At 44.3% G+C, this 24438-nt stretch overlaps 1 protein-coding gene across 2 annotated transcripts in view; it reads left to right on the top strand.

Annotated features, from left to right (window-relative positions):
- plekha7b (pleckstrin homology domain containing, family A member 7b) overlaps positions 1–24438 on the top strand; it is a 467762-nt gene that overhangs the window by 361743 nt on the left and 81581 nt on the right. For both annotated transcript variants that reach the window (XM_078220764.1, XM_078220762.1), the window contains exons 10-11: positions 4590–5066; positions 20957–21476. In XM_078220764.1, the coding sequence (XP_078076890.1) occupies positions 4590–5066; positions 20957–21476 (997 nt within the window). The remainder of the gene's footprint in view (positions 1–4589; positions 5067–20956; positions 21477–24438) is intronic.

Here is a 24438-nt window from a genome sequence, read left to right as displayed (position 1 = left end):
GGAGCAGAGCATCATCCCACAGGATCCTTGTGATGCTGTCATCATCGCCTCGAACAGAAACAAGATGGAGAAAAGTAAGACTGCTCCAATTACCATAGGATCACTCTCCTTTCTATGGCTGAGAAGATCCTGGCTAGAATACATCTGGGCAGGCTTGTGCCTAGCATTACTAAAGAAAACCCCTCGGAACCAATGTGGCTTCAGAGCAAACAGAGTCATCACAAACATGGTATTTTTGCTCAGCGAAAAATAAAAGTGTCAGGAGCAAAACCGACCTTTGTAGTCCTCACCAACGTATTCAGTGCTGTGAGCAGAGATGGACTCTGGAAAATCCTTGAAAAATGTGGATGCCCACCAAAGTTTCTGGCCTTGGTGAAACAGCTTCACTTAAATCAGTATGGACATTCAAGCACAACAGAGACCTCTGGTATCTCCAATGGTGTGAAGCATGGATGTATGCTGACATTGACTTTATTCACAAACAGATGACCCGAGTAGGAAATTTATATACGCTTCTTGACAGATGGAGGCCTTTTCAATCTCGTGTCTTTAGGCTCATACGAACACTCTAGAAAAGCTCGCGTGTGAACTACTTTTCACTGTTGACTGTGTGCTCCTGGCCCACAGTCACTCAGGCCTGCAATGTTTCGCAACATTTTTCTCTGAGGCTGCACAGCAATTTGGACCTCAAGAAGATTATCGATGACCAAGCAGTGCCACTGAGGGAGCCCAGTTGAATTCCATCAAACGTTTTGCCTATTTAGGGAGTGCCATCTCTTTTGATGCCACCATAGACGAGAAAGTGGACAATAGATTTTCAAAAGCAAGTAGAGCATTCTTGGACTTTGCTCTCAGGCTGTGGTTGCTCCACACTCATTTGTACAGGCTAAATAAAGCTGTGGTCCTCAACACCCTTCTGTATTGCACTGAGTCATGGGTCCCGTACCACTATCATTTATGCCTTCTAGAGTGCTTCTGTCAGTGCTGCCTCCATAGTATCCTCAAGACTCACTGGCAGGATCGCATCACAAACACTGAAGTCCTGCGCACAGCTGACATCTCCAACATTGAGGCCATCCTCTGTGAAGTCGATTGCGTTGGACTTGTCATGCCACGATGGATGACAGCAGGCTTGCCCAGGTCGTGTTGTATGGAGAATTGACCACTGGCAAGTGGAACAGAGGGGCCCCGTGCAAATGGCTTGAGGACTCCCTGTGGAAGTCCCTCTCAAAGAACAAAGAACAGTAGAGCACAGGAAACAGGCCCTTCGGCCCTCCAAGCCTGTGCCGCTCATTGGTTCAACTAGACCATTCGTTTGTATCCCTCCATTCCCAGAATGCTCATGTGACTATCCAGGTAAGTCTTAAACGATGCCAGCGTGTCTACCTCCACCACCCTACTTGGCAGCGCATTCCAGGCCCCCACCACTCTCTGTGTAAAAAAACATCCCTCTGATATCTGAGTTATACCTCGCCCCTCTCACCTTGAGCCCGTGACCCCTCGTGATCGTCACCTCCGACCTGGGAAAAAGCTGCTCACTGTTCACCGTATCTATACCCTTCATAATTTTGTACACCTCTATTAGGTCTCCCCTCAATCTCCGTCTTTCCAGGGAGAACAAGCCCAGTTTACCCAATCTTTCCTCATAGCTAAGACTCTCCATACTGGGCAACATCCTGGTAAACCTTCTCTGCACTCTCTCTAAAGCCACCACATCCTTCTGGTAGTGCGGCGACCAGAACTGGATGCAGTACTCCAATTGTGGCTTAACCAGCGTTCTATACAGCTGCAACATCAGACTCCAGCTTTTATACTCTATACCCCGTCCTATAAAGGCAAGCGTACCATATGCCTTATTCACTAACTTCTCCACCTGTGACGTCACCTTCAAGGATTTGTGGACTTGCACACCTAGGTCCCTCTGTGTTTCTATACTCTTGATGGCTCTGCCATTTATTGTATAACTCCCCCCTACATTAGTTCTTCCAAAATGCATCACTTCGCATTTATCTGGATTAAATTCCATCTGCCATTTCTCCGCCCAATTTTCCAGCCTATCTATATCCTGCTGTACCGTCAGACAATGTTCATCGCTATCCGCAAGTCCAGCCAACTTCGTGTCATCCGCAAACTTGCTGATAACACCAGTTACACCTTCTTCCAAATCATTTATATATATATATATATCACAAATAGCAGAGGTCCCAGTACAGAGCCCTGCGGAACACCACTGGTCACAGACCTCCAGCCGGAAAAAGACCCTTCAACTGCTACCCTCTGTCTCCTGTGGCCAAGCCAGTTCTCTACCCATCTAGCCACCTCTCCTTGTATCCCATGAGCCTTAATCTTCTTAACCAACCTGCCATGAGGGACTTTGTCAAATGCCTTACTGAAATCCATATAGACAACATCCACGGCCCTTCCTTCGTCAACCGTTTTTGTCACTTCCTCAAAAAACTCCACCAAATTTGTAAGGCACGATCTCCCTCTTACAAAACCATGCTGTCTGTCACTAATTAGATTGTTCCGTTATAAATGCGCATACATCCTGTCTCTAAGAATCCTCTCCAACAACTTCCCTACCACGGATGTCAAGCTCACTGGCCTATAATTACCAGGGTTATCCCTGCTACCCTTCTTAAATAACGGTACCACATTCGCAATCCTCAGGGACCTCACCTGTGTCCAATGAAGAGACAAAGATTTCTGTCAGAGGCCCAGCAATTTCATCTCTTGTCTCCCTGAGCAGTGTAGGATAGATGCCATCAGGCCCTGGGGATTTGTCAGTTTTAATGTTACCTAAAAACCCTAACACTTCCTCCCTTGTAGTGGAGATTTTCTCTAACGGGTCAACACCTCCCTCTGAGACACTCCCAGTCAACAAGTCTCTCTCCTTTGTGAATACCGATGCAAAGTATTCATTTAGGATCTCCCCTATTCCCTTGGGTTCTAAGCATAATTCCCCTCCTCTGTCCCTGAGAGGTCCGACTTTTTCCCTGACAACTCTTTTGTTCCTGACATATGAATAAAATGCCTTAGGGTTCTCCTTAATCCTGTCTGCCAAGAACATTTTGTGACCTCTTTTTGCCCGCTGTGTGCCTCATTGACGATCCATGGGAAGAGCAGGTATGAGAACATTATGCCTGGAGATGCTGCATCGGGAGTGCTACAGACAGCTTTGAGACTGAGCAAAAAACCTACATGGCAGAGCAGGGGAGGAGAAGGAATGATCAAATAGCCCGAGTAGTGACTGCACCTTCACTCATGCCGCTGCTCACGATTAGGCCTGAATAGCCACCAGCGGGCCTGCAGCTGTTTATCCTTTCCTAAAGTACATGAGTGAACCAGATGGGATTTGACAACAATTGACAATGATTTAATGGTCATCATTAGGCTTATAATTCCAGATTTTTATTGAATTCAAATTTTTACCATCTGCCGTGGTGGAATGTGAACCTGGGTCCCAAGAACAGTACCCTGGATCTCAGGATTACTAGTCCAGTGACAATACCACTATGCCAACACCTCTCCAAGAATGTGAGGACAAACCTTCCTAAAATCTTCATCTGTGAAGAAACGCCAAGAGAGAGAGATATACATAATAACTTTAAAGATATTCAACACCTACAAAACCTCAATAATGTATTTCTTCTGGCATTCTCATTCCTTCCTCTCCTCCTGTCTGGTTTCACCTGGTATGAACTGGAAGTGATTGTGAGGAGTACTAAGAACTGAGCCGGACCTTGTCTCATCTGGCATCAGCACATGCACACTTAGAATAGAGGAGGTTGGGCAGTGACCTGAAGTGATGGTTTCCCTGTTTCACCTCCTTGCTCTCTCCACGCCCTTCCCCATCTCCATGCCTAATAGAAAACCTGCTTTACTTAGTTTTGTCGTTCTAGTACTGTTATTTCAGCACAGACCTGGATACCATATTGCTCCTATTTTTATTTTATTCATTCTGCACCACACCATGTAGTACATCTTACTGAGCAGTATTCTGACCGGATAACAAATGTAATACCTAATAGGTAAATATTTCTAAGCCTACCATCTATTTGAGATAATATCTCTTGTAGAATTTGTAGTTGTACAATAATGTGCAATTAGCACTGGAATAAACAAGTTCAATTTCGACTCCATGCACAATATAAAGCTAATTAGTGCAGTGGAGAGAACTTTTTTATCGTTCATGTTCAGAGCCATGTTCAGAGCAAAATTGTATGTTGCACGCTCCCCTCATTCTGACCCACACTTGAAAACAAATGGAGAAAGATGTATACACTAGTTTCTATTATCTTGGTATTGGAACATTGTGCTGTGTTAATCTCCTGAAGCCAGTTGTTTTTCACTTAATCTAGGTTTTTTCCAAGACTGCAGAGTGAGGAACAGATAACTCTAGTTTCTCCTTAACTCCCAGTATATTCTTGCAATGACTTCCTAATTTTTCCTCCAGTTAACTAGGCACTGAAATAATGGTAGCAACTACTCCTCCCAATTTGTATGTTCATATGTAATTTTGTTAGTTTTCAAGCTTTATCTAATTGCTATGCATGCATATATTTAAAATATTTTCTTTTAACCATTAGAGAACCAGAAAAAGCAGAAAGGCCACACCTGGCTCAGAACAACCATATCAACTCGTACAAGGGCTTCACTAAGGCAGAAGTTCTTCAGAGCAGAGAGAATGCTGCGAAACTGGATGGCAAGTTTGGGTTTGAAAAACATGAAGAAATGAAGAAAGAGTGGAATGATGAAGAGAGATATGGTTTACAAAAGGATCCCGTAGAGATATTGGCCAGAAAAGGGAATAAGAATAAGGTGCAAGCAGGTTCCATGGAGAGCGACGTGTTTACAGGCTATCGGCCTTTGTCCCATCCACATCCCACGCAGCGCAACGGCACAATTCAGCCTCCCACAAATGCTACTCTGGTGGACCAGAATGGTGCCAATGTTTATCGAAGGGGGTTTGTGCCCCAAGCTGGACCAGAGAAAAATGTTCAGCGGAAAAGCTCCATGGTGCAAGTGGAACACTGGGTGAAATCACACAAAGGAGACAGCAAAAGGTCAGAATGCATTTTTGTTAATTAATAGTTCACATGTATTACTTGGAACACAAAACCGTGACAGAAATGCAAAACCATTCCAAGCTGATAAATTGAGTTAGTTGCTTCATTCGCAAGTTCTTCCATTTATACTCTCAAGCTTTAAAGGTATTACTATCATTTAAAAAATTTAACACCCTCATTGAGAATGTTTACAGTTCAGCATACTGTACTTTTCTGCAATGTATTCGGAAATAATGGAAACTCTGCCGACGATTGCGATTTTGGAATAGCTATACCAATGCTGCTTTAGGATTGGGAGGGCTAATTTTTTTTTTCACGGGAAAATGGATTGAGTCACAGGAAATGATCCCAAAACCCCAACAAAATTTCCGTCTGACTGAATAAATCAAATTAGACTGGGATCTGTTTATAAATGGCAGCTCTGTTAAATATTATGGAAAATGCACTGGTTTTCTGAAGCCAACATGAACCGATTTGCAGAATGCAGACAAAACACACCATTCATAGAGAAGGAAATGAGAAAGTGCAGAATGTAGTGTTACAATCATAGCTAGGGTGTAGAGAAAGATCAACTTAATGCAAGGTAAGTCCATTCAAAAGTCTGACAGCATCAGGAAAGAAGCTGTTCTTGAGTCGGTTGGTACGTGATGTCAGACTTTTGTATCTTTTTCCTGAAGGAAGAAGGTGGAAGAGAGAATGTCCAGGTGCGTGGGGTCCTTAATTATGCTGGCTGCTTTGCCGAGACAGCGGGAAGTGCAGACAGAGTCAATGGATGGGAGGCTGGTTTGTGTGATGGATTGGGCTACATTCACGACCGTTTTACGTTCCTTGCAGTCTTGGGCAGAGCAGGAGCCATACCAAGCTGTGATACAACCAGAAAGGATGCATCTGTAAAAGTTGGTGAGAGTCATAGCTGACATGCCAAATTTCCTTAGTCTTCTGAGAAAGTAGAGGAGTTGGTGGACTTTCCTAACTATAGTGTCGGCATGGGGGGACCAGGACAGGTTGTTGGTGATCTGGACACCTAAAAACTTGAAGCTCTCGACCCTTTCTACTTCATCCCCATTGATGTAGACAGGGGCATGTTCTCCTTTTGCGCTTCCTGAAGTCGATGACACACTCCTTCGTTTTGTTGATATTGAAGGAGAGATTATTGTTGCTGCACCAGTTCACCAGATTCTCTATCTCATTCCTGTACACTCACGTCATTGTTTGAGATCCGACCCACTAGTGGTGTCGTCAGCAAACTTGAAAATCGAATTGGAGGGGAATTTGGCCTCCCAGTCTTGGGTATTATAAGGAGTATAGTAGGGGGCTGAGAACACACCCTTGTGGGGCACTGGTGTTGAGGATGATCGTGGAGGAGGTGTTGTTGCCTATCCTTGCTGATTGTGGTTTGTGAGTTAGGAAGTTCAGGATCCAATCGCAGAGGGAGGTGTTGAGGCCCAGGCCACAGAGTTTGGAGATGATTTTCGTGGGAATAATAGTGTTGAAGGCTGAGCTGTAGTTAACAAATAGAAGTCTGACATAGGTGTCCTTGTTATCTAGGTGTTTCAGGGTTGAGTGCAGGGCCAGGGAAACGATGTCTGCTGTGGTCCTGTTGTGGCGGTAGGCAAACTGTAGTAGATCCAGGTAGTAACTTAAAGGGTAGATAAGAAAAAGTGTCTGCAGAAACTGGGGAAGGGGCTAGATGAGTGCATCGTGAACATGTTTCGTGGTAGACTCCTTGTTTTTGGAGTATGTCCAAGCTGCAAGTGAGTGACTTCATTGTCTTTTGTGGGTCCTCTCATGACTGAAGAGTGTGATGTGAGAACAGCATGGGTGTCCACTTGAAGTTCATGTTGCTATTTGGTGGAACTCCTTTCAGCTGCACTGCCTCTGGCTTCCTCTGGACACATTGGATGATGGTCCTCATTGCATGCTGAACTCATTTTCAATGCTTGCTTCCATATGGGCTTGCCAGCTGCACATTTTTCCCAAGAGAGGTGGTCTCTAATACCAAAGTTTGTAAGGCTTCTTTTGGGGTATTGTATCGTTTGCACTGACCACCTTGATTGTTAATTTAAAATCTTTTTTAAAAATTATTCATTTGTGGGACATGGGCATCGCTGGCTGGCCAGCATTTATTGTCCATTCCTAGTTGCCCTTGGAGGGCAGTTGAGAGTCAACCATATTGCTGTAGCCCTGGAGTCACATGTAAGCCAGACCAAGTAAGGATGGCAGATTTCCTTCCCAACAGCACATTAGTGAACCAGATGAGTTTTTGTGAAAATTGGCAATTGTTTCCTGGTCATCAGTAGATTTTTAATTCCAGATTTTTAAAAATTGAATTCAAATTCTACTATCTGTCATGGCGGGATTCAAACCATGGTACCCAGAACATTAGCTGAGTTTCTGGATTAATAATCTAGCAATAATACCACTGGACCATCGCTTTCTATCAGCATGTATAGTGGGGAGGGAAGTTAGGAGAGCGCTTTGATGTGGTTATAGCAAATTTATATGTGAATAAATTATCCTAACAACAGTGAACCTGTCGCCGTTCAAATAGGTTTTCTTCTCTCCAACTGTGGGCTGTTTTTTTCTCAGAGATCATTTTACAGACATATTAGTTAAATCAGTATGATTAGAAAATGGCAAATGGCTTTGTGAAATAATAATTGCAAGGGTGTTATTTTATAAGCAATAAATGACAATAAGATTGATTCACAGTCATTTGTTATGTCTAATGTAGTTACCTTTGATGCATAATACCTCCACATATTACCTAAAGTTCCTGCAATATTATTTCAGGTAACTGAGTTCGACATTCCCCGAGTGCAGCTATTGCCTCAGCTGGACGCTTTTAATAATTCTCTTGCCAGTCGTATCATTTTATTTCCATTTGGCAATATTCAGAAAAGTCTACCTGTAAAAAAAATTTGCTTTGCCATGACAGGTTTCAGCTATGCCTTTCTTTATTTAACTGTAACAGCTAGTTAAGTGCCTAACACTGTTAATGCTTTCAATGCCCTTGAAGCATCTTTGTACCTTAGTCTTCCTAAACAATGAGTTCATTAAATAATTTCATTTCCATAACTATTTAGTTTTTTAATATAAATTGTGTAGCATTTTAGTCTCAAGTTGCTTGATGCACTTAGCAATTCTACAGTTCCTGAGCTTAATTTCTTGTAACAAAAAAACCATGTTCTTAAGCTTTGCATGAATTAAACTCATCTCCTGTGTAGGGACCATGTGCCTTTTGTTTTGAGGGAGAATTATTTGGCAGGCCAAAGTAACTTGATTCCCACCCCCCACCCCACCCACACACACGCTTTTTTTTAATAGGGGAGTACTTGGCCTCTGCTCAGTAGTTTCTCTGAGGGTTCAACTAAGAATAGACCTTCAAACCATTGCCTCTACCACAAGGTGAACCTAAAAATCTTCAGTGCATTTAAGGTGTCTGATTCTGCTGCCATCTTAGCACTTGAGATGTAATGAGGCTTCTTTTGGTGTACTGACCTCCTCTTACAGTGCAGATGCTGCTGCAGATTTGAAGTTCTTATCTTTTCCTGGGGTGCCTAAATTTTAGAATTGTTTTGACTAGTAGTGCTGTAGCCGTACAGAAATGGTGATAGAACAATTGGACAAATGGGCACACTGGGTCCCTCCCATTCTGTGCTGTGTACATATTTCTGGTCCGATTTTAAGACGAGCCAAAGGTACTCTACCTGAAAAGAGGAAAGAGTTTTATTTAATGTTGAAATGTATTTTCTCATGATTTTTACCAGTGGAAAACAAGAGGAGGTAGTGTAATCCAGACTGAGAGGAAGTCAATATCCAAAGAGTTTTGCAAGGATGTTCCCGATGGTGGGGGTGTCCAGAAGTAGGGGTCATAATCTGAGGATGAAGAGTAACCTTTTAGGACTGAGATGAGGAGAAATTTCCTAACCCAGAGAGTGGTCAGCCTGTGGAATTTGCTGCCACAGAAAGCAGTTGAAACCAAAACATTATGTGTTTTCAAGGAGGAGTTAAATATATTCTTCGGGTGAAAGGGGATCTAAGGATAAGGGGGGAGGTGGGTCAGGCTATTGAGTTGGATGATCAGCCATGACCATAATGAATGGTGGAGCAGGCTCGAAGGACCGAATGAGGTTAACGTGCAGGTTCAGTCGGCAGTTAGGAAGGCATATTGCAATGTTAGCATTCATGTCAAGAGGGCTAGAATGCAAGAACATGGATGTACTTCTGAGGCTGTATAAGGCTCTGGTCAGATCCCATTTAGAGTATTGTGAGCAGTTTTGGGCCCCATATCTAAGGAAGGATGTGCTGGCCTTGGAAAGGGTCCAGAGGAGGTTCACTAGAATGATCCCTGGAATGAAGTGCTTGTCTATTGAGGAACGGTTGAGGACGCTGGGTCTGTACTTGTTGGAGTTTAGAAGGATGAGGGGGGATCTTATTGAAACTTACAGGATACTGCGAGGCCTGGATCGAGTGGACGTGGACAGGATGTTTCCATTAGTAGAAGAAACTAGAACCAGAGGGCACAACCTCAGGCGAAAGGGACGATCCTTTAAAACAGGGATGAGGAGGAATTTCTTCAGCCAGAGAATGGTGAATCTGTGGAACTCTTTGCCGCAGAAGGCTGTGGAGGCCAGGCCATTGAGTGTCTTTAAGACAGAGATAAATAGGTTCTTGATTAATAAGGGGATCAGGGGTAATGGGAAAAAGGCTGGAGAATGGAGATGAGAAAAATATCACCCATGATTGAATGGCAGAGCAGACTCGATGGGCTGAGTGGCCTAATTCTGCTCCTATGCCTTATGGTCTTATGAACGGCCTACTCTCCTCCAATTTTTTCATGTTTTTATGGAAATAAATTTCTGAAAGTGAGATTTGGTTCTGCATTATTTTCTACACTACTTGCTCTCCTTTTTAGAGTTTCAACCAAGGTTTCAGGTTTTTCACATTCTTCTGTTTTGCTAAGAAGAAAACATGGGAGTTTCCTTGGTGGCAACCATGTGGTTGTGTGAACCCCTGCACACAACCGGAAAGCCTTCATTACTTTTTCATTCATTCCTTGGCATGATGTAGGTGTTGCTGGCTAGGCCAGCGTTTATTGCCATCCCCAATTACAATTGAAAAGGTAATCATAGAATCCCTACACTACAGAAGGAGGCCATTTGGCCCATCGAGTCTGTACCAACAACATCCCATACAGGCCTTTTTAATGTAATGCCACGCATTTACCCTGCTAATCCCCTTGACACTAGGGTCAATTTAGCATGGCCAATCAACCTAACCCGCACATCTTTGGACTGTGGGAGGAAACCGGAGCACCCAGAGAAAACCCATGCAGACACGGGGAGAACGTGCAGACTCCGCGCAGACAGTTACCCAAGGCTGGAATTGAACTTGGGTCTGGCACAGTGAGGCAGCAGTGCCAACCACTGTGCCACCGTGCTGCCCACGATGGGGAACCTCCTTGGACCGGTGTAGTCCATGTAGTGAAGGTATTACGCAGTGATATTGGGTCGGGATTTTGCCCCAGCAATGATGAAAGAGCGGCAAATTATTTCCGATTTAGGGTGGTGTTTGATTTGGAGGGAAACGTGGAGCCTTTGCTGTTTGCAGTGTCCTCAGCTATTTCCTGATATCATGTGGAGTGAATCAAACTTACTAAAAAGAAAACTGGTTTCTGTGATGCCCAGGGACCTCAGGGGAGGAATTGGAGATGAATGATTCTCTGAGCATTGTTGGCTGAAGATGGCAGCGAACACCTAAGTCTTTTATAATCATTTGCTGGACTTGGCCACCATTGGGATTGGGGATATGCGTGGAGTTTGTTTCTCCCATTGGTTGTTCAGTCGCTCATGATCATTCCTGACTAGCTGTGGCAGGACTGCAGAGCTTTGATCTGACCCATTAGCTGTGAAATTGTTTAACTCTGTCGATTGCATGTGTTGTAACGTCACTGAGTATCATTTTCAGATACAGCTGCACCCACTCGCCCACCTATATTCCTCATTGAACCAGTGTTGGTCCCCTGACTTGATGGTAGCGCGAGAGACCATCAGGCCCAGGTCGTTACAGGTTATGGTTGATTACAATTCTGTTGCTGATGGTGACTCAGTGCCTCATGACTGCTCAGAACTTTTAGTTGCTAGATTTGGTCTGATGCGTTCCGTTATCATGGCGGTGGTTCTACACAAACAACAGAGGTTGCCTTCAGTGTGAAAATTGGGGCTTTATCTCCACAAGGACTGCACAGTGGTCACATCATAGAATCCCTACAGTGCAGAAAAAGGCCATTCGGCCCATCGAGCCTGCACTAACTCTCTGAAAGGGCACCTTACCCAGGCCTAACCCCTCTGCCCTATCCCCATAATCATGTGCATTTATCATGGCTAATCCACTTAACCTGCAGATCTTTGGACTGTGGGAGGAAACGGGAGGAAACTGAAGGAAACTCATGCAGACATGGGGAGAGCATGCAATAAATGACAAATGTTTCACATGCCTTCATAATCACTTGCTGTACCTGTATACAAACTTTCAGTGATTCATGTACCAGGCCCCACACATCCTTCTATACCACCAAGTTCTGCAATCTATCTCCACTTCATAGTATGCTGCTTTTTTATTATTCTTGCCAAAGTGGACAAGTTCATATTTCCCACATTATACACCATCTGCCAAATCTCTGCCCACTCAATTGACGCATGCTCAATAGAGACTTACCCAAGGCCGGAATCAAACACTGGTCCCTGACGTTGTGAGGCAGCAGTACTAACCACCTACCAGTACAGTCATCTATCTATAACAGGTAGTTTGTGGAGGATGAGGCAAAATAGATATTTCACTCAAGTTTCTTCTTGACTGACCTGTCACAAGCCCAGTCTGGCAAATATTTTCTCCAGGACTTGGCTGGCTTGATCCCCTACCCAAAGTCCAATTCTGCACAAGACTCCATTCCATTAACATGCAAGTTGCCTGTGACCATCAAAGCAGCTCAGTGTAAACAACACTTACTGCTTAGCCAGCACTCCTGGAATCTTCAGTTGAAGGCAAACCACTGTGCTGTAATTATGTAGCATGGAAAAGAAACTATAAAAATGCTTGCTTGAAAATATATGTTAGACTGTGAAGTCCCAATGCCTGACACCACTGCAATGGCCCTGAACAGCAGCAGAGTATGAATACAGAAAGGGCACTGCAATCAGCAAGATCACTATTGAATGTAGGATAGGAACATTTTAGTTGCCATGGGGACATGGCTTCACTTGGAGCGGGTGGTTGGGCGGCATGGGGGTGTTGTTAAAGCACAGAAAAGAGGCTTTGGGTCAGGAACCCACCTTGAGCCCACCCTCTTCCCAGGTTTTCAGGTGAGCAAGAATCCCCATGTCAGGTGAGTAATTAAAATATTTAAATCACCCATTAATCCTGGATTTCATTCAAATTTCTGGCTTTGCAAGTCATTGCATGGGTTTCTTGAGCTGTGTGTAACTTGTTGGTGTCAACCGGGTGAGGGGGGATTGGATCCTGGTTCAATGGATCTGGCTGGCTGGGAAGCCTTTAAAGACTGGAAGTGAAGAGCTGTGGCTCTGCCGAGGGCGAGAGGATATTGCTGACAGGACGTCTGAGAATGTGCTTTCACTGCTGGACAGATGATTTCCATCTTCTCGGAAGTCAGTTCACCTGCCCAGTACTTCACTCACTTTGATCTGCTCTTCCCTGCTGTCAGCCTTCACCCACTGCATGGGAGCCACTTGTGCAACGCCCACCATCCACCTCTGAAGGTAGACAGGAGGAAAAGCAACAGCACCAGCCTTGGCCAGGTTGAGGTCCAGGTTGAAGGAGGTGAGGCCCTCTGCACCCCCCCCCCCACCTCCCCAAGACCTTCAGCTGCTCCAATTATGCAGCAGGACCTCCAGGGCAGTGTGAGACCCCCGGTCGCAGCCTTCCTGAGTCTCCTCTACGTTCCTGTGGTTACTGCAGCCTCAGGAAACAATGTACCATTCGGTCATTTTGCCCCCTACTAGGATCCCTTAAACTAGAAATCCTCTCTTTGAGAGATTTAAAACATTATCCTACCCACCCCCTCATCAAGAAACGTGGAAGCTCAATACTAGTACTGTGCATTGAATTAAAGAGCTTGCTTCTGCGATGAGCAGATTCCGGACCTGATAATGGCCTCCCCTGAATGTGCAGATCTATTCAGATAAAATTTCGCCCACCATTCCAAATGCTTGGGCAAATTAGGGGTCACCTTTAATTCAGCACCAACATAGTGCGCAATGTCATCATTACAGTCTGTTCCACGCTTCACAATTTCTCAATCCAGAGAGACCGGCTTTTGAGAAGGAGCTAAGATTCAAATGCGATAAAGGGAAGCCAGAATATATTCCATTCTTGGAAGCAGAATGGGGCCATCGCCAGGTACTCATCCTTTACAAGCTGCTGCTGTGCACTATTTCCTACCCCAGTAATTCCCACAAGCAAGTCCAAGTCAAGCGGGGAACCTGTTCTGAATAGCTAATGAGACTAACCGTGGGAAATTCCAAAAATCAGCCAAAATGCAATTTTAGTGCGCATTGCATTTGCTGCTCTGGTGTCCCAGTGCTTTAGGGCTATGGCCACAAATATTGAAACTCGGTGTGATTCTCTGCATTGTCCTTGAGAAAGGGTCAGTCTCGAGCATTCATCACCTGCAATGTCGTCGAGAGGAATGAGGTGTTGCAATGGTCCTAGTGTCCACAATACTATGCTTCAGCAGGAGGCAACAACTTGAGCTGGAGGGAAAATTGAGCAAATGATGTCTTTTAAGGAATAATTTTTCTGGATGATATGATTGGGAGTAAGTCTTGCATTTATCATAGAATAGAATTGAAGAATCCCTACAGTGTAGAAGGAGGCCATTCAACCCAGTGAGCCTGCACTAACAACTATCCTATCCAGGCCCTATCCCCATAACTCCTCATATTTACCCTGCTAATGCCCCTGACACTAAGGGGCAATTTATCATGGACAATCAACCTAACCTGCACATCTTTGGGCTGTGGGAGGAAACTGGAGCACCCGGAAGAAACCCACGCAGACATGGGGAGAATGTGCAAACTCCACACAGACAGTCACCCAAAGCCTGAATTGATCTCGGGTCCCTGGTGCTGTGAGACAGCAGTGCTAGCTACGTAGCACCTGATCATTTATTTCATAAAGATCCAACACTGATAAACTCTGAAGTATTGTTATTATGTGGATATGCAAAGCCACCTTTTTTTTTTAAAGACCACAAGATTCCACATCCATTATTGAGATTGTATGACCAGTTCATTTCTTTTCAATGATATTCATAGAATCCCTACAGTGCATAGGGGAGCCATTCAGCCCATCGAGCCTGCATTGACAACAATCCCACCCAGGCCCTATACCTGTAACCCCACATTTTCTTTTACCCTGCTAATCCCCCTGACGCTAAGAGTCAATTTAGCCTGGCCAATGCACCTAACACGTACATCTTTGGACTGTGGGAGGAAATCGGAGCACCCAGAGGAAACCCACACAGACACGGGGAGAATGTGCAAACTCCACATAGTCAGTCACTCGAGGCCTGAATTGAACCCAGGTCCCTGGCGCTGTGAGGCAACAGTGCTAAGCACTGTGTCACTGTGCCGCCCCATGTTGAGGAAGAACTGTCGCTCAGGTTACTGGCAGATCTCGCTGAACTCCAGATAGTAGGTTCTCTGCAATTCACATGAGCTCTGGAAAAGGCAGGTGGAACCTCGGTTTAGTGCCTAATCTAAAGAGTATACGATGCAACAGTGCTCCAGTGCTGTACTGAAATATCATCCTAGATAATGTGTTCTGATCCTGGAGTGGGGTTTTACGGAGTCTTAGTTAAATGTGTAAATGGTCACTGTGGGTATCATGTGCGCAGGGTGAGTCACTGAGACACCATATTGGTGTGGATGTTAGCACATTTGCAGTGAACTGCTGCCAGAAGTGTGCAGAGCAGGATGATCATAACATCAATTGGTGTACAATGCTGATTTCGTCATTGTTGTCATTTTGGAGCTCACCCTCCCAGTCAGTCCACTCTCTTAACCTTGTGCTGCTGAACATCCATTCAATGGCAGGGAACTCTCCACCCACACCAGTTAAGAGCCCATCAACTACTTGTAGCTTTGTTCTTGGTTGATTTCTTCTGCTATTGCTTTGATTTAGGAATTGTTTGCGCGAATAGTTTCCCACGTCTACAGAGTGTGAAGTAGCAGGTGCTAAGGAGTTTTTGTTTGCTGCAAGGCTTCTGCACAAACTAGTTGTTCCCAGACATGGGTGCATTGATATGATTTGGAAAATGAACAGAGGCCATTCAGAGCAGGGCATGCTGCTGTAAGAGGGTGGAGAGGGAGAAGGGTTATTGCTATGTGACCATATTTGCTCAGGGTGCTGAGGAAGCAATTCACTTTTATCCTTCTGGCTCCTTCCAGGCTGGAAATGGTGATGTTTTCTGTCCGTTGTTGTATGAGGGAAGTCACTGTCCATCTCAATTACACAACTAATTACAGTTCCTTCTCCCTTGCCATTGAGTAGCATGCAGATTGAGAACATGATTTTTCATAGAAATCATAGAAACCCTACAGTGCAGAAGGAGGCCATTCGGCCCATCGAGTCTGCACCGACCACAATCCCACCCAGGCCCTACCCCCACATATTTACCCACTAATCCCTCTAACCTACGCATCCCAGGACACTAAGGGGCAAATTTTTAACCTGGCCAATCAACCTAACCCGCACATCTTTGGACTGTGGGAGGAAACCGGAGCACCCGGAGGAAACCCACGCAGACACGAGGAGAATGTGCAAACTCCACACAGACAGTGACCCGAGCCGGGAATCGAACCCAGGACCCTGGAGCTGTGAAGCAGCAGTGCTAACCACTGTGCTACCGTGCCGCGGTAAGGATTGTAAGTTTCCCCATGGTGTAGGCTACCATTGGCTGCATGTCAACCCTGCCCTCTATGGGAACCTGATGTGTGTGACCATATGCCAGAGAATTGTGTATCTGATTTGATTTATTGTTGTCACATGTAATAACATACAGTGAAAAGCATTGTTTTTTGCACGCTGTACAGACAAAACATACCATTCATAGGGAAGGAAACAAGAGAGTGCAGAATGTAGTGTTACAGTCACAGCTAGGGTGTAGAGAAAGATCAACTTGATGCAAGGTAAGTCCATTCAAAAGTCTGACAGCAGCCGGGAAGAAGCTGTTCTTGAGTCGGTTGGTACATGACCTCAAACTTTTGTATCTTTTTCCCGACGGAAGAAGATGGAAGAGAGAATGTTCGGGGTGCATGGGGGTCCTTGATTATGCTGGCTGCTTTGCTGAGGCAGCGGGAAGTGTAGACAGAGTCAATGGATGGGAGGCTGGTTTCTGTTGGGTATCTTGTCAAGCTTTCAATCTGTGACAGCCCATTATGTCAGCTGCACTAGAGCCATTAAGGTGTGGCGGCATGGTGGCACCGTGGTTAGCACTGCTGCTGCCCCACAGCACCAGGGACCCGAGTTTGATCCCTGGTTTGAGTCACTGTCTATGTGATGTTTGCACATTCTCCGTGTCTGTGTGGGTTTCCTCCAGGTGCTCCGGTTTCCTCCCACAGTCCAAAGATTTGCGGGTTAGGTGCATTGGCCATGCTAAATTGCCCCTTAGTGTCAGGGGGACTAGCTAGGGTAAATGCATAGGGTTATGGAGATGGGGTCTGGGTGGGATTGTGGTCATTGCAGACTTGATGGGCCAAATGGCCGCCTCCTGCACTGTAGGATTCTATGAAAGGGTGGCTCTAGGTGATGATGGCTATTCCGTTGACTACATTACTGATGACCCAATCTGCAACACCCACACGTGCACAGCAGATATCCCGTGAAAAGCATACTGCCAAACAAAATTCTATAGAGCGGCTCTTTGGCATGCTGAAATAATAATTTGGTTGCCTCTTATCAGGAAAACAAGAGTTTTAATACTTTTTCCTTTTGTAATATCACGGTCATATTCTCAGATACTGGAAAACAAGCTTTTGGGGGGGCGTGACTAGTTTATTTAGATTAGAGACAGAAAGACTGCAAAGGTCAAACATCATAAAGGAAGGTGTAAAGGTTGGTTTGGTATGGTGATGAGCAGCGCAGGCCAGAAGAACGCAAATAAAAATTTACCGAAGGCAACCAAAGAAGTGGTTTGAAGTTGGCTGTTATATTTCGAAGGGGAATGTGTACAAATTGGAAGATTGTAAAAAGGTGAGGAACAATGGGGAATGTGTACTTTTAAAACGTAGTCATTGAGGTTTTTAAAAATAGGGGATTGATCGATTTTTTGGGGAAAAGTACTGCTGAAGGTTTGTTGGAAACAATAGATGGCAAGGTCAAAGGGGGGAACAGATTTAAGAATACAATGAAGACTTTGTGTGTGGAGGGAATTGCTCATGAGATCTCAAAGCGAACAAAATGTGGTCAAGGACTGATGTGGCGAACTAGTTTGCTGCCACAGTAAGGGAACATAAGAGCAGCAGAACATTGTGTGGAAAAGTTACTGGAATTTTATAGTTTAGAAAATCTGTAAGGACTGTTGCCATCACAAGGGGTGTTTAGAGTCATAGAATCCTACAGTGCAGAAGGAGGGCATTCAGCCCATTGAGTCCACACTGACCACAATCCCACTCACGCCCTGTTCCCGCAACCCCACACACCCACTCCGCCAATCCCCCCCGACACTAGGGTCAATTTAGCATTGCCAATCGACCTAACCTGCACATCTTTGGATTGTGCGAGGAAACCAGAGCACCCGGAGGAAACCCACACAAACACGGGGAGAATGTGCAAACTCAACACAGACAGTGACCCGATGCCGGAATTGAACCCGGATCCCTGGTGCTGCGAGGCAGCAGTTCTAGCCACTCTGCTGCCCTAGCTCTGAGTTATTTAAACCAAGATCTATTCAGGAAGGTTTAAGTGTTGTTAACTGTGTCACAATGTTCTTGTGTTTTGTGTTTATTTTAATATGAAATCATTGCAATTGGTCTGAAGTTATTTCCTGGTTTTAGAAAACCATCTCATAATACACAAATTGCAAAACCATTCTGACAGCTGTTTCAGGTGATTTGGGCAGATCGGCACTTACCATTTGCTGTGCCATAACACTGCACTGCTCTGGAAGAGCCCTGCAGTACTCTGCAGAATGGGTGTTAAGGATCATGTTGGTGCACTACATGATGTGCAATCTTGGCCTCTCATTTGCATTCATTGAACTTTGAACTGTTACCCACACTGTCTCCAGGTACTCCCAAGTTTGACTTCTGGCTTTGCCCTGCGCTGCTATTTGCTCCTAATGTCTTCTGAGCATGGGTTTGGAAGATGACTTGGGCCCAAGCAGATGAAGGGTAACTCTCCTTCTTTCTACCTCTTCCACCACAGTCTCCAGGAGTGGGAGGGAAGGGTGTGCACAACACAGAGCTGTGCTCTCTCAAGTTGTGCCATTCTTGTCTTTCCCAAATTAGATTCAACTGCCATTGGACTGCCACCACCTGCTCCAGCCACGATCCTTCTCCCCTTTAACAGGCGCCGGCTAGCTTTAAGCAGTGCAGGCTTTAACTAGGGCTGGACTTTTATGATACTGACCCCCTGCTCCACCGTCCAGCCAAGGTTACGGACATTGATTTTGTTTAAAACCGCAGGCACCATGAAGTTTGCATGCTTCCTACATTGCAGTCAACAGGCACTGATTAACTGTGCACACCGATCCCCATACCTGGTTTTCAGGAGTATTGACCTTAACTGTCTTGGTGTCAGTACCTGCATGGTCTTTGGAGATGATGCTTGTGATTACATTCCGTTCTATTACTTCTCAGTACTTCTTTCTGACTTTCCCATTAGTATGATGCTGAATGTTTAATGTTTACACGTTACTGCTGAGCTATGCTTGGTAGTTGATTTAAATCTTTTTCCCCTGTTGCGTCTAGCTTCCAGCACTTTCATTAAAAATGTTTAATAGAATTCTAGTGCTCAGTGTTGGCTTGGGTTATGCCTGTTTAATATTAAATGTAAAGAAGTAACAGTTGCTCTGGTTGAGATTGAATGAATGTAGCTGCACTGTAAATTGCTTCTGTCATGACACAAAACCCATCCAGATACAGGCATTGCTTTCTCAATGAATTAACAGTTATATAGCTTAAACAGAAGTGATGGGTTATGTTTAATCTTGTAAACAATGGCTTTGTTTAGCTAACAATATTCTATTATGGTTCTATTGCTAATTGGTTATTCATTGAATGCAGGGTTATGCTAACTCTCATGAAATTAGTTCATGTGAGTACCTTCCTATTGTAATGGCCAGGGTGGTTTCTTTTCTCCTGAAGTACACTTTGGGGATACTTGCACAGCCCAGACTGACAATTAAGTATGTGTGGTCTGACTTTTTTTTTTGTTTTGGAAGGGTTTTGGGGAAGAAAATGTTATTGCACTACTTTGGTTTGATAGAAATATTTAAATATTTTAAATAGTTTGAGAGCAATGAGTGCACGACACCATTTTATCAGGATTGTTGGCGTCAGGTAAAGGAACTGGTTGAGGCCAAAATTATATAGGATTTATTCACTCAAGGTAGTGATCTATGAATGTTGCATAAGGCTAGTTAAGCCTACAACGTCCTCCCGAGTCGACTAGCCTGCTGATGTGTGCTGTCAAGACTTATTCCTGAATATTCAGGAGAGATAGCATGTGCCAGCAGCAGAACCAAACTCCTGGTCGATGCCTTCAGATGACCAGGAGGAAGGAAAAGATACGGATGAGCTGATCAATGACAAATGATGTTTGTGCCACACAAGTGTCAGGCAGTGGGCATTAAGCGAGAAACTTCACCATCACCCATGACAGTCAGTGGCATTACCATCGCTGAGTCCCCCATTATCATTGAACAGAAACTGAACTGGATCAGCCATGTAAATACTGTGGCTGTAAGAACAGGTCAGAGACCGGGAATTTTGCACCTCCTGATTCCCCAGTGCCTGTCTACAATCTACAAAGCACAAGTCAGGAGTATGATGGAATACTCACCACTTACCTAAACGAGTGCAGCTCCAACTACACTCGAAACTTGACACCATCCAGGACAAAGCAACCCGCTTGATTGGCACCCATTCCACCAACATTAAACATAATTCCCCCCACCATCAATGCACAGTGTGCACTATGTATAAGGTGCACTGCAATAACTCCCAACAGAGGTTTCCAAACCCATTACCTCAACCATTTAGAAATACAAGGGTAGCAGACCACCACCTGGAAGATCTCCTCCAAGTCACTCGCCATCCTAGCTTGGAACTATATTGCTGTTCCTTCACTGTCGCTGGGTCAAAACCCTGGAACTCCCTCCCTAACAATGTGGGTGTATCCTACATCATATGGACTGCAGTGGCTCAAGAAGGCAGCTCACCTCCATCTTCTCAAGGGCAATTAGGGATGGGCTATAAATGTTGGCCTGCCCCTTGTGATATATTTATTTAAGGCATCAGGGAGTTGACACCCTGCATAGAAAAAAAATGATTTGTAGAATCAATCGATGTAAAAGAAAAACTTGTGTTTACAAAGCAAGTAGCATAAATCTGATAAACATAGCATAAAAATGAATTATTTAGACGTTTTGGTAAGTAAGCATATGTGGCAACGGTTTAGCAGGCAACAAAATCCTACAAACATCAGTGAGATGAAAGGCCAATAAATATGATTTCCCATATTTGTTGAGGGAGGAAGTTATTTATATTTTCTATCAAAAGGAAAAACTGAGCATATTTCAGGAGTTCTGTGCAGTGTACATGACTTGCCATTTATGTTTCTCTTTCTTCCTCTTTTTTTTTCAGCCTTGCTTCTGCCCAGACCCTTCCACATCGAACACTAAGCCAACCTCAGCCTTACCCAGAGAATTACCAGACTCTGCCAAAGAATATCGGGCAACCTTCAGAAAGCTCCACTGCTGTGAATCATAACCTACCGAGTGATTACAAATATGCGCAAGACCGTGTTATCCACTTAAAGATGTCAAACGAAGATCGGAAGGCCACTAAGGAGGGCACCGTATGGCAGCTATATGAGTGGCAGCAGAGGCAGCAGTTTAAGCATGGCAGCCCAACTGCTCCACTCTATCCCTCACACTCCACAGACTTTGACTCTGGCTTACCAAAATCTGCCTTAGATGTTCCTCGCTCGATCTCTGTCCCTCCATCTCCCTCAGAGATTCCACCACCAGGTCCTCCAAAAACCCTCTCGCCCAGAAGACCTCACACTCCTGCAGGAAGAGTCACTGTCAAACCCGTGGAAGAAAGGCCATTCGAGATCTTGTTATCAGGGTCTCCAAGAAGAGCCCGTGGTCCCTTGACAAAGGTAAAGTCTGTGAACACATCGGGCTTTTTTCCTGCACAGGCAGTAATTAGTGAATGGTGTGTAGAATACACACTGGACTTGATCTCTTAGTCTGTGCTGAACTCATTAATCACAGATAGGTGTAGAGGCAACATTGTACCCCAAGGTAGGTAAGGGAAATCGGTTCCGATTCTGGAGCCTGTTTATGACTCAGGTGGAAGTTGCTCAGCTGTCAATGTCTGCTGCAGAGATGACTGGCCGTGATGTTTGTTTCTGCCTACACTCCGGGATCTCATAGCCATTGAAAGCAGGAATGTTAGCTGACATATCTTCCCCTGCCTTGTCCAGGGGTGTTGTGGTCAGTTATGGTATCCCTATTGTCATCTTAGCTGCAATCAACTAATCCAACACCCACTGGGGATCTTCCTGCTCTGTTTATACAAAAATTGATTATGTGAGGAAGTTACTAAGAAGCTGATGTGCTCAAGTGAAGATTATAAGAGAAAACAGTAACTCCAGCAGTAATTTGGAAGGAGCACAGTTGTCAAACATTGGGCAACCTCGTCTTTTAAACTATTGAGCGTTTTTTCAGTGAATTGTTTTAAAAGGATAATGGTAGCAATTTGTAAGTGTCAATGCAAAACCATTCTGCCTGCTTATGTAGTGTTTTTTTTAAGAAACTTCTGTCTTTTTATGCAGAGTGGCAGGGAGTGAACTATCAGCTACAGTGATAGCTGTTACTGAGAAGCACTGCACTCCATGTAGCTCCTACAGTTTACTGACAGGGCAAATTGTGTGGGTTTCCTCTGAATGCTCCAGTTTCCTCCCACACTCCAAAGTGAGCCAGGTAGTTGATTGGCCATGCTAAATTGTCCCTTAATGTCATGGGGGACTAGCAGGGTAAATATGTGGGTTTTGGAGATAGGGCCTGGGTGGGATTGTTGTCAATGCAGGCTCGATTGGCCAAATGGCCACCTTCTCCATTGTAGGGATTCTATGAAGGGTTTATAAGGGCACATGGCGAATGGGGGTAACATATTGGCATGGATAAAGGATTGGTTACCTAACAGGAAGCTGAGATTAGGAATAAATGGGTCTTTCTCAAGTTGGCAAGCTGTAAGTTGTGGAGAGCCATAGGGATGAGTGCTGTAGCCTCAACTATTTGTAATCTATATCATAGAGTCATAGAGGTTTACAGCATGGAAACAGGCCCTTTGGCCCAACTTGTCCATGCCACCCCTTTTTTTTTAACCCCTAAGCTAGTCCCAACTGCTCACATTTGGCCCATATCCCTCTATACCCATCTTACCCATGTAACTGTCTAAATGCTTTTTAAAAGACAAAATTGTACCCGCCTCTACTACTACCTCTGGCAGCTTGTCCCAGACACTCACCACCCTCTGTGTGAAAAAATTTCCCCTCTGGATCTTTTTGTATCTCTCCCCCTCACCTTAAACCTATGTCCCCTACTTTTGGGAAAAGATATTGACTATCTAGCTGATCTATGCCCCTCATTATTTTATAGACCTCTAGAAGATCACTCCCTCAGCCTCCTACGCTCCAGAGAAAAAAGTCCCAGTCTATCCAGCCTCTCCTTATAACTCAAACCATCAAGTCCCGGTATTATCCTAGTACATTTTTTCAGCATTCTTTCTAGTTTAACAATATCCTTTCTATAATAGGGTGACCAGAACTGTGCACAGTATTCCAAGTATGGCCTTACCAATGCCGTGTACAGCTTGAACAAGATGTCCCAACTCCTGTATTCAATGTTCTGACAAATAAAACCAAGCATGCTGAATGCCTCCTTCACCACTCTGTCCACCTGTGACTCCACTTTCAAGGAGCTATGAACCTGATTACTTGTAATATGGTTCCTTCATCCAAGTAATATCAATTACTTGGATGAAGGAACCACATGTATGGTGGCTGAATTTGCCGAGACACCAAGGTAGGTAGGAAAGCAAGATGTCAAGGGGGGATAGAGATAGGTTAAGTGAGTGAGTAAACATTTTGCAGATGAAGTCTAATGTGGGAAAATGTGAACATATCCAGTTTGGCAGCAACAATAAAATATAGTATTATTTAAATGCAGAGCAATTGCAGAACACAGAGGATCCAGTGGAAATAGTATATTGGTACATGAATCACAAAAGGTTAGTATGGTACAGCAGGTGATTAGGATGACCTCCCTTTTAAGATGGAGATTAGAATATATTTCTCTCAGATAGTGGTTAGTCGATAGAATTCTCTTTGCCAGAAGTGTGAAGGCTGGGTGATTGAATTTATTCGAGGCTGAGTTTGATAGATATTTGACAGACAAGGGAGTGGGGGAGAGAAGTGGTTGCACAGACAAATGGTGGAGCAGGCTCTGAAGGGATGAAAGACTTGCTCCTATGTTTCTATGTAATGGTTTCATGGGGACTAGCCACTTCTAGTACATCACCCGATAATATCCTTCAAGTATCAGCTGCCTTGTGGTTCAGGTCAGAAACTCCAAAGTGTTTTATGAAACCTGCCTGAATTGTAAGTTTTGCATCTTAAAATTGGCTAGGATAAAACAAGGTATGTTCCAGTTCAGGTGTGATTCAAATGACCCACTAGGGAGCTTTTATCAAATAAAGTTTATTTAAGAATATAGCTAACATATATGTAGCCCAAATTAGCAATAACCTTTATCAATTACAACAACCACAAGAATGTATAACCCTATATATATAAAAAATATATATATATTAAGTTCCAATCAAAACCAATATCCAATGAACAAAACCCTTTAAACAGATTTATCACTGCACAGGCTAAAGCTCACATGGTACTGGAATCCAGTTCCCTAGGTTGAATGCTGATTTCAAATGATCTTGAAAAACTCAGCAGTTTGTTACCAAATCCGCTCCCCAAAAGACCAAAGCACAGATTCTTTACTGCGGCATGGCAACAAACCTTTCTTTCAGTTAACTGGTAAAATTTTCCAAGCAAAACA

The sequence above is a fragment of the Mustelus asterias genome, chromosome 9 (genome assembly GCF_964213995.1).
Source record: "Mustelus asterias chromosome 9, sMusAst1.hap1.1, whole genome shotgun sequence".
In the NCBI taxonomy this organism is placed as follows: domain Eukaryota; kingdom Metazoa; phylum Chordata; class Chondrichthyes; order Carcharhiniformes; family Triakidae; genus Mustelus; species Mustelus asterias.
This window is presented reverse-complemented; position numbering and strand designations above follow the sequence as displayed.